Source organism: Bubalus kerabau, chromosome 16 (assembly GCF_029407905.1).
Source record: "Bubalus kerabau isolate K-KA32 ecotype Philippines breed swamp buffalo chromosome 16, PCC_UOA_SB_1v2, whole genome shotgun sequence".
NCBI lineage: Eukaryota > Metazoa > Chordata > Mammalia > Artiodactyla > Bovidae > Bubalus > Bubalus kerabau.
The window spans coordinates 57,993,956-58,008,386 of record NC_073639.1 but is presented as its reverse complement, the minus strand read 5'-3'; the positions used below and the strand labels follow the sequence as shown (position 1 = coordinate 58,008,386).

The window sequence follows — 14,431 nt, the reverse complement described above, 5'->3', positions numbered from 1 at the left end:
CAAATATGACAAAAAGTTACTAACTATTGAATCTGGGTGATAGGTAAACAGGTATTCCCTGTACTCTTCTTTCAACTTTAACATTTTTCATAATAAAACCTGGGTGAGGGAACTTCCCTCATAGTCCAGTGGCTAAGATTCTGAGCTCCCAATGCAGAGGGCCCAGATTCAACTGTATGGTCAGGGAACTAGATTCCACATGCCACAACTAAGACCCAGCACAGCCAAATTTAAAAAACAAACCAACAAAAAATACCTGCGTGGGGACAAGAGAAATAAAATATCCTAAGCAACAACAGCATCCTTGGAATGAAACCATAGCAACTACTTTAGGGGAAACTGAGCTCTGAGCTCCAGTTCCAAACCAGACCCATTACTTTATGATTCATCACTCCCTGTGCAGCAAAGGATCGTGCTGTGCTCATCCAGCAGACATCTGGATTCCGGGCTGGGCTTGGCCCTGCCCACACCACTCATCTCCTTGATTCCCCTCCTGGCTGTCATCTGTACCCACTCGAAATACACAAGCTTGTCTGAATGCCTCCCCCAGCCACACATCACCGGGACACATGACCTGCTGATCATGCCTTCCTGGGCCTAATAGTCTGCTGTCCAGCTTTGCATTAGTCCTGTTCTTCCCTCCCTCATCAGTGCTTATACTGAGAACTGAGCGCTGTCCTGTGTCCCTATCATTTTTTAAAATAAGGTCTCTGAGGACATACCTGAGTCCTTCTAGGTCTGTGTGCAGGACCCTTCAACAGCCCCTCAAGGCTCCAAATGCCCCACCAGGGCCACCCACCCCCACCCCAGACCCTCCATCCTCACCTTCCCTCCATACATGGTTTTCTCTCCTGCAGCCACATTTTTTAAACTCTAAGCTCTCACCAGCCCTGGGGCCTTTGACCTGCTATTTCCTCTACCTGGAATGCTCTTTCCCAGATTTAACAGGGCTGAGTCCTCGACATTCAGGTGCTAAATGCTCACCTCCTATCTGCAGCGGCCCCTCCATCTTTCTCTCACATCACCCTGTTTAATCTTCTTCAGAGCATCAGTCTGAAGTTGATCATCTGCTTTATTTAGTTATCCCTAGGTATTCACAGGGAATTGGCTCCAGGAACCCTGTAGATACCAAACTCTACAGCTGCTCAAGTCCCTTAAATGGTGTAGTAGTTGCATATAACCTACACACATCCTCCCCTATACTTTAAATGATCTCTGGATTACTTTATAATACCTAATACAATGTAAATGCTATGTAAATAGTTGCCAGTGCATGCCAAATTCAAGTTTTACTTTTGGGAACATTCTGGAATTTTTTCTTTGTAATATTTTTGATCCACAGGTGGTTGAATCTGCAGTTGCAGAACGTGCAGACACAGAAGGCCAACTATAGTTGTTGACTGGCTGTTTCCCCTGATCAGAACACCAGCTTCATCTTTCTTACTCATCAGTGCATCCTTAGTGCCTAGAACGGTACCCAGCACACAGTAGGCACTCAACAGATATCAGAAGACGGATGAACAGGACACCCAGATAAAGTCCCAGCAAGAACTCCTCTCCACCTCCTGCTTTAAACCTCGGGTACAGCCTTCTGTGTGGGGCCCCACTGGAGCAGGAAAGGGTGGGAGATTCCAGGCACAGGGGCCGGATGGAGAGTTCCCCTGGGCTTTGGGCAGGTGTAGCTGCATGAGCAAGGGTGGCAGAAGGCAAGGGCTCTCTTACCCATGTACAGATGGTCCTCATTGGGGTCATCCAAGACCTGTTGGCACAGCCGCATGGAACAGGCCGGAGATGAGAAGCAGGGGAAAGGAAGAGAGAGAGAAGACATGAGCAGGGAGGAAGCAGCATCCACATGACTGCACTTGCCAACGGGAGGGCTGTGCTTTCCACTGTTTTTCCCAGTTAAGATGAAGGGCACAGGAATGTGTGATCCAAACGGCCATCTGGAAAATAAGCGCTTTCTAGCCCAATTTTCAAGGGTCCAAAGCACCCAGAAAGGAGGTTACATAAGGGAGGGGGCAGATTCCTCCCCTGGAAAATGTCTCAGCTTGAATAAGAAACCCACTTGTCTCCTAGGAGACAATGGATTGGCTGTCAGAATTGTCAAAATTCAAATTCTCTCCCCATCCCCCTGCCCCAGCAGGAAATGATGTCCTCTTGCCTGGAACTGCTGCAGTGCCTTCTTTCTCTCTTTCACAGCCTTCCTGTTTTCACCTTATCACAATTTCTATCTTCCTCTCTTCAAAGAGCAGGCACCAGGTTGCATCCACCTCGGCTGCCTCCATGGTGCCCTGTACACGACTAGGGACCTAGTAGATGCTCAGGGAATGTCTGACGGGTGAATGAACAGGCAAGCTGTCAAAAGGTCTTGTTGGGAGCCCACACACCACAAGGCATGAAGGAGGAGGGAGATCCCGCCAGGACCCGACACACACCCCAACCAAGCGCCCTTGGGTTTTCTCTAGGACGGCAACCCAAGCATCCATGGGTTGAAGTTGTGAGAGTTGTTGTGGCAGATGGAGATGGCCTGCACCTGCCATCTCTCCTTTTGGGAAGAAACAAAGGCAGGCTCCTGGGCTAGACTGATCCTCCCACCTCTTGACACATCATACTCAACTTCCCCAGTCAGCCAAGAGTCACAGGACAAGAACCGTGAGAAAGGGACGCACCCGAGGCAGAGGCCCAGGACAGCCAGCCTGGAACCCCTAAGCCCTGCCCTTCCAGGAAAAGTCAGACCCAGGCACTTGCCTATCTATAGAGTTCTGTTATTTTTCTTTTTTAAAAAATCACATTAATGTATAGGATTATTGTTGATTTTAAATGAATTAAAAAATAATTTTTAGCTTCTCAATTTTAAATCCTAATGTGATAAATATAACCCCCATAAGCAAAAGGTTTTTACAATCTTCAATTATTTTTAAGAGCATGGGGTGGGAGGGTGGTTCAAGAGTGCGGGGACTTTATGTATATTCATGGTTGATTCACATTGTTGTATGGCAGAAGCCAATACAACATTGTAAAGCAATTCAGTTCAGTCGCTCAGTCATGTTCAACTCTTTGTGACCTCATGGACTAAAGCAACTATCTTCCAACTAAAAATACATTTTTAAAAAAATGCTTCAAAAAAAGAGCATAAGAGGGTCTGGAGACCAAAAGCATAAGAAATGCTGATATCAAACAGTTTTATAAGTAAAGTTTTATCAAAACATAGCCAGGCGCATTTGTTTACAGGCAAATGGCTGCTTTCATGCTACAACTATACACATTTGTGTAGTAGAAAAAGAACCAGCTCCAAAAAGACAAACAGGTAAAGGGCAAGCCTCAGTACTCCTCTGAGCCTCAATTCCTTCATCTGTAAAATGGGAGTAATAAACAGTCTAAGCACGGGGCAAGGATTACATGCAATGACAGGGTGAAGGAGCCTGGAGAAGTAACCACCACTCAGCCCTGTAACAGTGCTGGATGTGACGTGGCTCTCCCCGGGAACCAGTGGTGTCGCATTTTGGTAATCACAGAGCCAAGGCTGGACCATCCCCATTCCTCCTCCCGCCTCCGTGTCCCCCTCATCTCACCTCCACCAGCTTCACTACGTTGGGGTGGTCCAGCTTCTTGAGGATGGCAATTTCCTGGTACACCTGCTCAATTGGGCCCCTGGGCTGGATGCAGCCCCCAGGGGCTGGTCGGGTACCTCGGGGAGGGGGGCGACCTGGAGGAAACATGAACCATCCCAGAGTCAGGACAAAGAGACTCTCCTCTGCAGAGGGGGACTGTAAGCAGGACAATTTATGGGGGGTGGTGTCTCAGAAAGATGGAGTGGCTGATGCCACCAGGGGCTTTAATCAGCCTTCTTTTCATCTGTCTTCTCTGATGCTGGAAACTAATGAGGCTGGAGACCCAGTCCCCTTGCCCAGCCTTCTGTTAATTCTCTTCTTCCTGTCCCATGCTCTGGGTCACAGTGAGCATCAAAAGTTCACTGAGGTACAAGGAAAAGAAGTCTGGGGTCTAGTGGATCAATCTCAACATTCCCTCTCTGGGGCTCAGTATTCCCACTCCATAAGAGGGACAAAAATATTATTCCTTGCCTCCACAACTCATGTGGAAATATAGGTGATAAAAAAAAGTCAGGGATAGGAAAAGAAGTAAGAACTGATGAGAGGAAAAAAACAAACTTGCTTGGCCCAGTAGTGACTGACAGTCAGAAGGTCACAATGATGGAAAGGTCCACAGTGAAAACACACTGCATATTACATGTAAGTGAAAAGTGAAAGTGAAAGTTGCTCAGTTGTCCAACTCATTGTGACCCCATGGACTATACAGTCCATGGAATTCTCCAGGCCAAAATACTAGAGTGGGTAACCCTTCTCTTCTTCAGGGGATCTTCCCAACCCAGGGATCAAACCCAGGTCTCCCACATTGCAGGTGGATCCTTTACCAGCTGAGCTACCAGGGAAGCCCTATTACATGTAAGTAAGGATCTAAATGTGACTAACAGAACCGAATGTAGATGTGTCAGCCTTGGAAAGTAAAAGCTGAGGTGCAGGTATCAGAAGTGAGATGTGGACTGAGGAAAGGCAAGTTCAAAGGAAAGAAACCTGCTGCACCTGCTGGAACAAGAAGGAAAGTGACAATGGTAGCGACAAGGGAGCTGAACATCCTGGTATCACCTCATTGCCCAGCTGCGGAAGGGAGGAGAAAGGACTGGTTTGAGCTGTCCTAGAGGAAGTCAGAAGTAAATGTCAGAAATTAATGAATCAAGAAATAATGACATAAGGATATTATCTGGCTCAGAGTTCAGGTAAGCAGGATCAGGGTGCTGGTAGTGACAGGGTGGGGTTGGGGGATTTACATTTATCTATTTTCTCTTTTTGGCTCAAGCGGACATTTTGCTCAGCTCCACTGGCAGGGAGCTTATGCTGGAGCCGCCTCTGATATGCTCACCTACACCCGATCACATGCGGTAATTACCAGCTCCTGAAAGAGCTAAAAGTGGTGGGTAGGGTGCCTATAGAGAGACGGAGGAGTACAGCAAGAAATGTGTAACCTCCATTATACATCCTTCTGTTCTTTTGCATGTTGTAGATATAACTGAAATACCTTATGGTAATTAAATTTTGTAAATTGAGCATTTTAAAATGTGTAATGCAATGCTTTTTAGTACATTCACAAGGTTCTGCAACCATCACCACTAAGTCCTAAACATTTTCAACGGCCCCCCTCAAAAAAAAAAAACACACAACCCTTATCTATCATCAGTCATACCCAACTCCCTCTTAACCCCAGGTTCTAGGAATCACTAATTTGCTTTCTGTCTCTGGATTTACCTATTCTGGACATTTCATGTAAGTGGAATCATACAATATATGGCCTTTTGTGTCTGGCTTCTTTCATTCAGTATGTTTTCAAAGTTATCTGTGTTGAGGTATATATCAGAATTTCATCCCTTTTTATGGCTGAGTAATACTCCATTGGCTAGACAGACCACCTTTTGTTTACTCATTCATCTGCTGACAGACATTTAGGATTGCTTCTACATTTTGGCTATTTTGAATCATGCTGCTACGAGCCTTCATGTATGAGCTTGTGTGACTGTGTTTTCAGTTCTCTTGGGTACATATGCCCAAGAGTAGAATTGTTGGGTCATATGGTAATAGTACGTTTAACTTTCTGAGGAACCACCAGACTGTTTTCCTCTAACAGATTTTTTTTTTACTTGATACCTATATTCCTTTCATAAATATTTTTACAAGAAAATGAATTTTTTAAAAACCTCAGCCGGAGGCCCAGCACTATCTTTGGGGAACCCACCCAGGGCACACTCTGCAGGGGACACCATTCAGTGAGTCTTCCCTGTCTTGCCCCAGCCTCTGCAACTAAAAACAAAGGCCCGGCAAACTCACGTGGAAAGCCCGCCTGTCGGATCAGTTTCTTTTTGGACAGCACCTTCATTGCCTGTGGGAGAAAAGACCCCGCATCTTGATTAAAATGGAGAGGAGGATGGAGGGAGAGTTCCTTCCACTCCTGAGCCTGCCCAAGCTCTCGGCACACCAGCAGCCTTGGGACCACGTAGTGAGCACCTTGCCATTGGAATGGGTCAACCCCACAGGTTATGTGGAGGCTGGACGTTCGGGGTCCCTCCAGCCTAGAAGGTACTTCTAAGGTTCCAGATCAGCTCTCCCATCTGGGAGACCACAAGCCCTGGGACTGGCTACCACTAAATCAAGACATGAGTGAGCTGGCGTGATGGGCAAGGGATATTTCACATGTGGAGAAACTGATGTTCGGCATTTAGATCATTTGCCCAGGGACACACAACTGGCACATGGGAGAGTCAGGATATGAACCCATACTGGACCGATTCCAAAGCTCCAGAAACAAGGGCATTTTATCTCATGACTAATTAGTTCTTGGTGCTATGGAGGATGTAGAAAGGGCAGCCCAGAGAAAGGATATGAGATATTTGCTGGATTTATTCACTCAATCTTCCTGGGCCAATTGCTTCACCTTCCCACTTCCCCACTTCCTTCCTAATGCATAAAATAAACATGACCTAAAAATAAAATGAGACAACAGCTAAGAAAACCTTCCAGGAAACCAAGTTCTGGATAGAAGGCCTTTTCTCTGGACAAGGAGGAGGGCAGGGAGGAGGATGTGGGTACTCACGTAGTAGGTATTGTCATTTTCATTGTAGGCCAACTTGACTACGCCATATGAGCCCTGGAGAAAGGGAGATGCCCGTGACACAGTATCCAGACATTATGATCCACAAAATAAGGACCCTAATACAGAGGTGACAAAGTGGTAGCCTGTTGGCAAAATCTGCCCTGTATTGTGTTGGATCTCCGGTTTTTAGAATGTTTGAATGAATGGCCAACATTTAAAACAGTTCAGATATAAAAATCCAGATTCTGATGTGGATATGGAGTCATAATCATTTCCATGTGTTAACAGTTTGCCACGGTCCTCACCACTCCCTATTGTATTACACCTAGCATGTTTTTTTCACATATATTACTCACTTGCTCTCTATTGACATTTGAGTTTTTGAATTTTGATACTGTCCACTGATACTGTCCACTTGATACTTTTGATACTGATGTAAAAGCAAAAACAGATATGAGAATACCTTAAGAAGGAAAAAAAAACCAACACCAGTGTTGGTGATACAGAATTACTCTGGAAACTTTGTGAGCTTTTGTAGAAACACAGTCTGATGCAAAAACAAAACAAAATAAAGCAAAACAGACGGGCCATTAATAACAAAACCCTCCCCCTCCCAGCCTGTTCTCCAAGGATTCCTCGCTCACTCCCAGCTCTAGCCGGGTAGAGCCACAGTATCCAAGACATCCTTGGTAGGTACAGAAAACCAGCCTGTCTCCTGGGATAGTTACCTTTCCAATCTCATCCTTCAGTGTGTACTGATTCAGCTGTACACAATCCTGGAAAGTAAGTAGAAACGCACAGAATATGAATTGTCAATTTGTAGCAAGATATATTTTTCACAAACAAACGCCTGAACCAGAATCCAAGTCAAGAAAGAGAACATTCCTAGCTCCCCAGAGGCACCTCCCATATGCTGGCCCCTGTCCGGGGCGACCATTATCCTGACTTCTAGTACCACAGTTGTTTTTCTTTTGGCCATGCCACGAAGCGCGTGGGAGCTTAGTTGCCCAACCAGGGATTGAACTTGTGCCCGATGGAAGTATGGAGTCTTAACCACTGGACCTCCAGAGAAGTCTCTACCAGCACAGTTTTTTTTACATTGTGAGAGTGTAATCATATAGTACGTACTCTTTTAATACCCATTTTAAAGGTTCTTCCCATTTTTCAAAAGTTCATTTTATTTACTTATTTTTTAAAAGTTAAGGTAAAATTAAACAATAATCCATGACTGTGCTATTCTGTAAAAAAAAAAATGCAAAATGATACAAGAAGAGAAAATCTGAATGGCCTTAGGGAGGAGAAAGGTTTCTTAACAGTTTCTGAAAGGGTCTCTTTTGTACAAGAAGTGCAAAATATAAAAGGAAACAAATGATAAATTGGATTTCAATCAAAATTAAGACCTTTGCTCTTTGAAACACTACTAAGAAAACAAAAGGCAAGCCATAGACTGAGAGAAACGAATTGCAATACATAGTCAAAGGACTGGTAATCAGAATATATAAAGAACTCCTATAACTCATCAGTTAAAAAAAAAAATTGGCTAAAGATCTGATATTTCTCTAATGAAGATACACAAATGATCAATAAGCACATGAAAAGATGCTCAGCATCATTACTCATTGGGGAAATGCAAATTAAAACCACATTCACCAAATTGGCTAAAGTGAAACAGACTAACCAAATCAAGTATTGTCAGAATGTAGGGCAAATGAAACTTTCAGAGGCTACTGGTGGGAATTTAAAAGGTACAGCCTCTTTGGAAAATAGTTTGGCAAAACTTCTCAACAGGCATTTCCCATATAACCCAGTCACTCTACATCCAGGTGCTTACTCTAAAGAAAGAAAAGGAAAACCCGTGTCTATGTAGAGATGGGTATACAAATGTTCACAACAGCTTTATTTGTAGTAGTCAAAAGCTGGAAACCATCCAAATGCCCACCAACAGGTAAATGGATAAGCCATGGTATATCCATACAGTCCAATACTATTTAGCAATAAAAAGGAATGAACTACTGATATGTGCAAAAACATGGATAAATCACAAAAATCACTATACCATGAAAGAAGCTAAGCAAAAAAAAAAAAAAAAAAAGTATGTACTAAATGATTCCACATATATAAAATTCCAGAATTTGAAAGCTAATCTATAATGATCAAAAGCAAGTCAGCGAGTACCTGGGAAAGGGGAAGTGGGGGAGGGATGCATTGCTGGGTGTGCTGGAAAGGTCTGGGATCTTGATAGGGTTGATGGTTTTATAGATGTATACATACATCAGAACTGACCATACTGCACATCTGAAATATGTGCAGTTTATCTCACTTCAATTATACCTCAATAGAGTTAGGGGGAAATGTTAAGTGATATAGGAAACTGGGAAGAGAAGCATGATAGAAAGCAAACCATCAAGTGTTTCAGAGAAGCCCAACTTTCCCTTGAACCCCCTCCCAAGCCCCAGTTCTATCCCTCTCCCCGAACCTTGATATCAGTTTGATGTATAAACTTCCAGGTCTTTTTCTGTGTACATGCACGCATACATGCACCTGCAGAAAATACAGTGCACTGTTTTGGGATGGGGTTGGGGAGGCCTAAACAGTGTCACACTAAATCAGTTCTCAACTCCCTTTGACTGGAGGTGGTTCCGTCAGATCAGTATCTTTGACCTGGCCAGGTCAGGCCCACAGAGCTCTCCCCTCACTGCTGGGCTTTTTAGTTTGTTTCATGTTTCTCTCCAGTACTGTTTCATTCCACCGAGTCCTGAAGGGATGTGACAGGCAGAGGTGGGGCCCTGCAGAACTGTCTTGGGGGTCTCACTGCCTTCGAATCCAACCCCCACATACTGCTGAATTCATCTTCAAGAATCCACTCTGACCACATCAGCCCAGCTCTCTGCTGTTTCCAGGGTCAAGTCCTGACTTCATGGTCTGGCCTTCAGACCCTCAAAAGCTCTGACCTTGGCAGAGGTGACTAGTTGCCCACCAAATACCAGTCTCTCCTTTCTTCCTTATAACTGGAACACTGGGTGGCAACAGTCCAGGCTGGAAAACTGCATTTTCCAGCTTCTCTTACACATAAGGTGGCCATGTCACTATGTTCTGGCTAATGTGAGACAGGTAGAAATTGCTGGGTAGAGTTTCCAGGAAAGAGGACTGACTCAGATGGCACACAGCTTTTGCTTTCCTTCCCTGTTCATTCTTCTTGCCTGGAATGGAGCTGTGAAGGCTTGAGCCACAACAGCCATCTTGACATCATGAGGTTTTAAGGACCAAAGCAACAACAGAACCATCTCACCAATACCCAATGCCTAACCCTATGCATTTATTTTACATGATAAATAAGCCTTATTGTGTTAAAGCCACTGTTGTTGGGAGATTTGTTTCTCTAAGCTGATATAAACGGAAATTCTCCCTCCAGCCTTGTTGCCACAGTGTTCCCCTTTGGGGCCCCACACTCTTGCTAACTGAATCCCTAACCTTTCCTGAATTCTATGGAAAAGAAATATGTTGGTGTACATAGCTGGTACTTAGCTGGAGTATGGTAATCATACTTTTAAAACGAAAATATTAGAGGAATGAGACTACCTCTGTCACCTAGGTGGCCTGTGGCTAGTTAATAAACTAGGAAATGAAACAAACAATAACAATTTAAAAATGGCTTTCTCCCTTGGGGGTCTTTGCTCATGCTGTGCTCACTCCCCTGCAGTGAACTCTGAGTGTGTACCCATCTCCAACTGAGAAAATTATACCTAGCCCTCAGATGGTAGTTAAATATCAGCTCCTTTAGAATGTCATTCTGGATTTCCAGCCTTCTCCCAGTTAAATTTATTTCTTCCTTCAACAAATATTTTTGAGCCACCATTTACCAGGCACTATGCCAGGTGCTAGGGACCCTGTGGTGAACAGGACTGTTCCTAACATCCTAGCTGGGGGCGGCAGAGGGACAGCAATAAACAACTTAACAGACACAGATAATCAGATGGTGACAAGTGCTATGAAGGACAGTCAACAGGCCAGAGAGGGGCTGAAGGCTGCTTAGAAGGGGTGTCTGAGAGGCCTTTCCAAGGAGGTGACATCTGAGTTGAGATTTGGAAGCCAGATGGAGATGGCCTTGAAGAGATTTGCAGGAGGGAGGGGTTTCAAACAGAGGGCACAAGAAGGTAAAGGCCTAAGGGAGCGAATGAGCTTGGACATCTGAGGAAGACAAAGAAGTGGGTAAGGTTGGAGCCCTGAGTTGGCAGTACAAAGGTAGGAGGTGGGGTAGGGGTGGATCAGGCCCTGTGAACCAGCTGGGGGTCTGAGTTTCAACCTACCTCCCAGAAGTTTACAGTAAAAACCATGGGAGAAGTGCACTTACAGTGCCGAGGCCTCTCACTGACCCGTCAGCCCCATGTCAGAGTCCCTGGCACAACTTCTAACTGCCATCGTGAGGGTCTCTTTGCTAGAGGCTCTCTCTGACCGGGAGAGGCTCTGGGTCCAGGGACTGCCAGCAGCTGGTGTAAAAGGCCCAGCTCCCTCGCCCTCAGGTGGAATAAGTCTGGGGCTCATGTCCTACATTGTCCCACAGGGCTGCCCAGAGTGGTGGGGGGGCCCCAGTTGTCCACAGTGATAACTGGCTCCATCATGTATGTTTTATTGACATCTCTCTGGATTTCCTAGGGTAGCCTTTCCAGTCAACTGGTTGCACCGGGATCCTTCCGGGGGACCCCAGCCCAAGGTAGAGACATTCTGGGTGCAGGGTAGGGCACCAGGGGCCGCCGCTCACGCACCTGCATCCCAGTGATGGAGACGTGGTGCGACTCCACCGTGGGCCGCCGGGGCAGCCGTGGCGAGGACTGCGGGGAGCCCACTGGAGAGTGGGGCAGCGCCGGGTAGACGCAGCGCCCGTTGGCATCCAGCAGGGACCGCTCCTGCAGAGAGAGCTTGCGACCGGAGAGGTGGGGCCGGGCCTGAGACCCCGAGGCGTCAAGGGTGATATCTCCGCCATGGGCCTCCAGGGGCCGGTCCCGGGTCAGGCCGTGGTCCACAGCGCAGGCCGGCTCGCACTCAGTGACCACGATGAAGGACTCCATGCCCAGGCGAATGCTCAGGGAGGAGAGGCCCCTCAGAGCCTCACAGGGCTTCTGGCCTTCGCTGCTGCTGCTGCTGCCGCCCCCGCCCCCCAGCTCATCCTGGGGGGCGGCCCGGTCGCTGCTGGGCTGGCTAGAGACGCATGATGACATGGTGCATGTGCGGACCTCATGCAAGACAGACACGCCCAGGCACTCCCATCCGGCAGCAGAGCCACCTGCAGGGAGAGGAAGGGTCAGTTGCCCCCACCCTGGGCGGCAGGGCTATAGCCAAGAGGGGTCTCTCCTGTTGGCCCAGGCCCATACTTCATTCCTGCTTTGAGTTGACGTCCTTAAAAAAAAAAAAAAGCTTAAAAAACTGTGTGATCATACATCTTTTGAGTCTATATACAAGAGCTTAGGGCACTCTTCCTCATTGTATCCTTTTTTTTTTTTTAATGTATAGCTGATTTACACAGCAGTTACATTAGTTACTGCTGTACAGCAAAAGTGATTCAGTTATGTATTGTATACATTCTTTTTTATATTCTTTTCCATTATGACCTATCATGTATGCTAAGTCGCTTTGGTTGTGTCTGACTCTTGGAGACCCCCATGGACTACAGCCCGCCAGGTTCCTCTGTCCAGAGAATTTTCCAAGCGAGAATACTGAAGTGGGTTGCCATAATCTCCTCCAGGGTATCTTCTTGGCCCAGGGGTCAAACCTGTGTCTCCTGCATTGACATGCGGGCTCTTTAGCACCTGGGAAGCCCTATGACGTATCACAGAACACTGAATCTAGTTCCCTGGACTATACAGTAGCCCCTGGTAGTTTCACATTTCCTTATTTTAAAAGCTCCTCCTCACACAAAACAAAAATCCCAAATTCAATCCTGTAGAAACCAAGTATGAGAAAACCTCCAAAATTGAGCACCCACATCCCTACAGAGGTGGCACCTACTTCTAGCTCAAGCCAATTGTTAAGCAAGGACTGGAGCCTAGAATTTTCTGGTTACCTCCTCACCTCTCTCTCTCTTTTTTTTTTTCCCAAGAGAAGATCTAAAGCCAGGATGTTAAATGAGATCTCTTTTTTTTGTTTAAGTCAGCAGTTATTTTAAATATTTTAAAATGCTGGGCAGGTGAAATGAAACACTTTTGCATGGTGACCTCTAGGCTGCATCATTTCATAACAGCAACAATTCAGACAGCACTTTACAGTTTATAACATATCTTCCACACATCAGGATAATCTCACAGGCACTCTACGTTGTTGGTTTGCCATTATAACCTCATTTTGTAAATGGGGAGACTGTGGCTCAAGAGAGGGAGAGGGATTTGTCCAGGTCTCCTAATGTGAAGACCATGCACACGGGCGTCCAGTCGCCTGGCCTGATCTCAGGCCAACAATTCTCAACTGAGGAGTAAGGGGTCAGGGGTCATACCAGAAGAAGAACAGGCACTCAGAGTATGTGAGCCTGGGTGATTTGTGTTGTGTGAAGAGTCAGGCTCCACATACCTATGATCTAATGTTCCCCTAGTTCAGCCCCCAACTAGTACCTGCAAGATGAAAGGCAAACATGAGACTAAAAAAAAAGAAGTTAACATCAAATAACTTGGTGGTTCCTCAAAAGATTAAACAGAGAATTACCATATGACCAAACAATTCTGTTCCTAGGTATATACCCAAATAGCTTTACTCACAACAGCCAAAAGGGAGAAAACCAACCCACACATCCACTGACAGATGATGGGTAAGCAAAATGTGGTCTGTCTACACAATGGAATATGACTAAAAAGGAACCGACACAGGCTACAACCCCCATGAACCTCAAAAACATGATGCTAAGGGAAAGGTGCCTGACACAAAAGATCACATGTGCATGATCCTATTTATATGAAGTTTTCAGAACAGGCAAATCCATACAGACAGGGAGCAGATTAGTGGTTGCCTAGGAGTGGAGAGGTGTTGGGGGAAATAGGGAGTGACTGCCAGTGGGTATGGGGTCTCCTTTGGGGGTGATGAAAATATTTTGGACCTAGACAGAGGTGATGGTTGCCCAACACTGTGAATGGACTAAATGCCATTGAATTGTAGATTTTTTAAAAACTATTTTTATTGTAATATTTATTTAATTATTTATGTGGCTGCAGCAGGTCTTTGTTGCAGCATGCGGGATCTAGTTCCCTGACCAGGGATCGAACCCGGGCCCCCTGCATTGGGAGAGCAGAGTCTTAGCCACTAGACCACCAGGGAAATCCCTGAATTATACATTTTTTAAAAGTTAATTTTATGTTACATGAATTTAGAAAAAGAAAAAAAAAGATTGACACTCCCTCAGACTGTCAATTCCTTCTGACTCTGGGACAGAATATTAACCTTTGGTTCGTATGTTTGACAAATTCTGCTGGACAAATGTCACAGGTACCACTGGAATTCAGGAAGTACACCCACAGATGGCAGCACCACACTGATCACCCACGTCACGAAGGTGCCAGGAAAACAGTGAGGACCGAGGAGAGATATTTTATGAATGAATATAATGATATCTCTCTTTAGGACACTGGGTGAGAGTGGTGGGGGGTCGTGGAGAAGAAAGCACAGATGGGAGCAGAAAGCCAGTGCTTCCTGGAGGGCCTGGTTGAGGGCCAGAGAAGTGCAACCTGCCTTCTTGGGTCAGTCCTATGAGAAGTATTTATGGAATAATTACCATGTATGCAATCTGGACCAT

The 14,431-nt window shown here is 45.7% G+C and overlaps 1 protein-coding gene and 1 non-coding gene across 7 annotated transcripts in view; both read right to left on the bottom strand.

Moving 5' to 3' along the window:
* The window catches only part of CAMKK2 (calcium/calmodulin dependent protein kinase kinase 2), a 52,195-nt gene that overhangs the window by 22,367 nt on the left and 15,397 nt on the right, over positions 1 to 14,431 (bottom strand). For all 6 annotated transcript variants that reach the window (XM_055550959.1, XM_055550962.1, XM_055550961.1 and 3 more), the window contains exons 2-7: positions 11,424 to 11,941; positions 7,389 to 7,436; positions 6,661 to 6,714; positions 5,898 to 5,949; positions 3,573 to 3,706; positions 1,723 to 1,759 (exon numbers count right to left, since the gene is read on the bottom strand). In XM_055550959.1, coding sequence (XP_055406934.1) covers positions 1,723 to 1,759; positions 3,573 to 3,706; positions 5,898 to 5,949; positions 6,661 to 6,714; positions 7,389 to 7,436; positions 11,424 to 11,876 — 778 coding nt within the window. In that variant the 5' untranslated portion in view covers positions 11,877 to 11,941. The remainder of the gene's footprint in view (positions 1 to 1,722; positions 1,760 to 3,572; positions 3,707 to 5,897; positions 5,950 to 6,660; positions 6,715 to 7,388; positions 7,437 to 11,423; positions 11,942 to 14,431) is intronic.
* On the bottom strand, positions 13,884 to 13,956 carry TRNAG-CCC (transfer RNA glycine (anticodon CCC)). Its single transcript has one exon. It is a non-coding gene; the product is annotated as a tRNA-Gly (tRNA).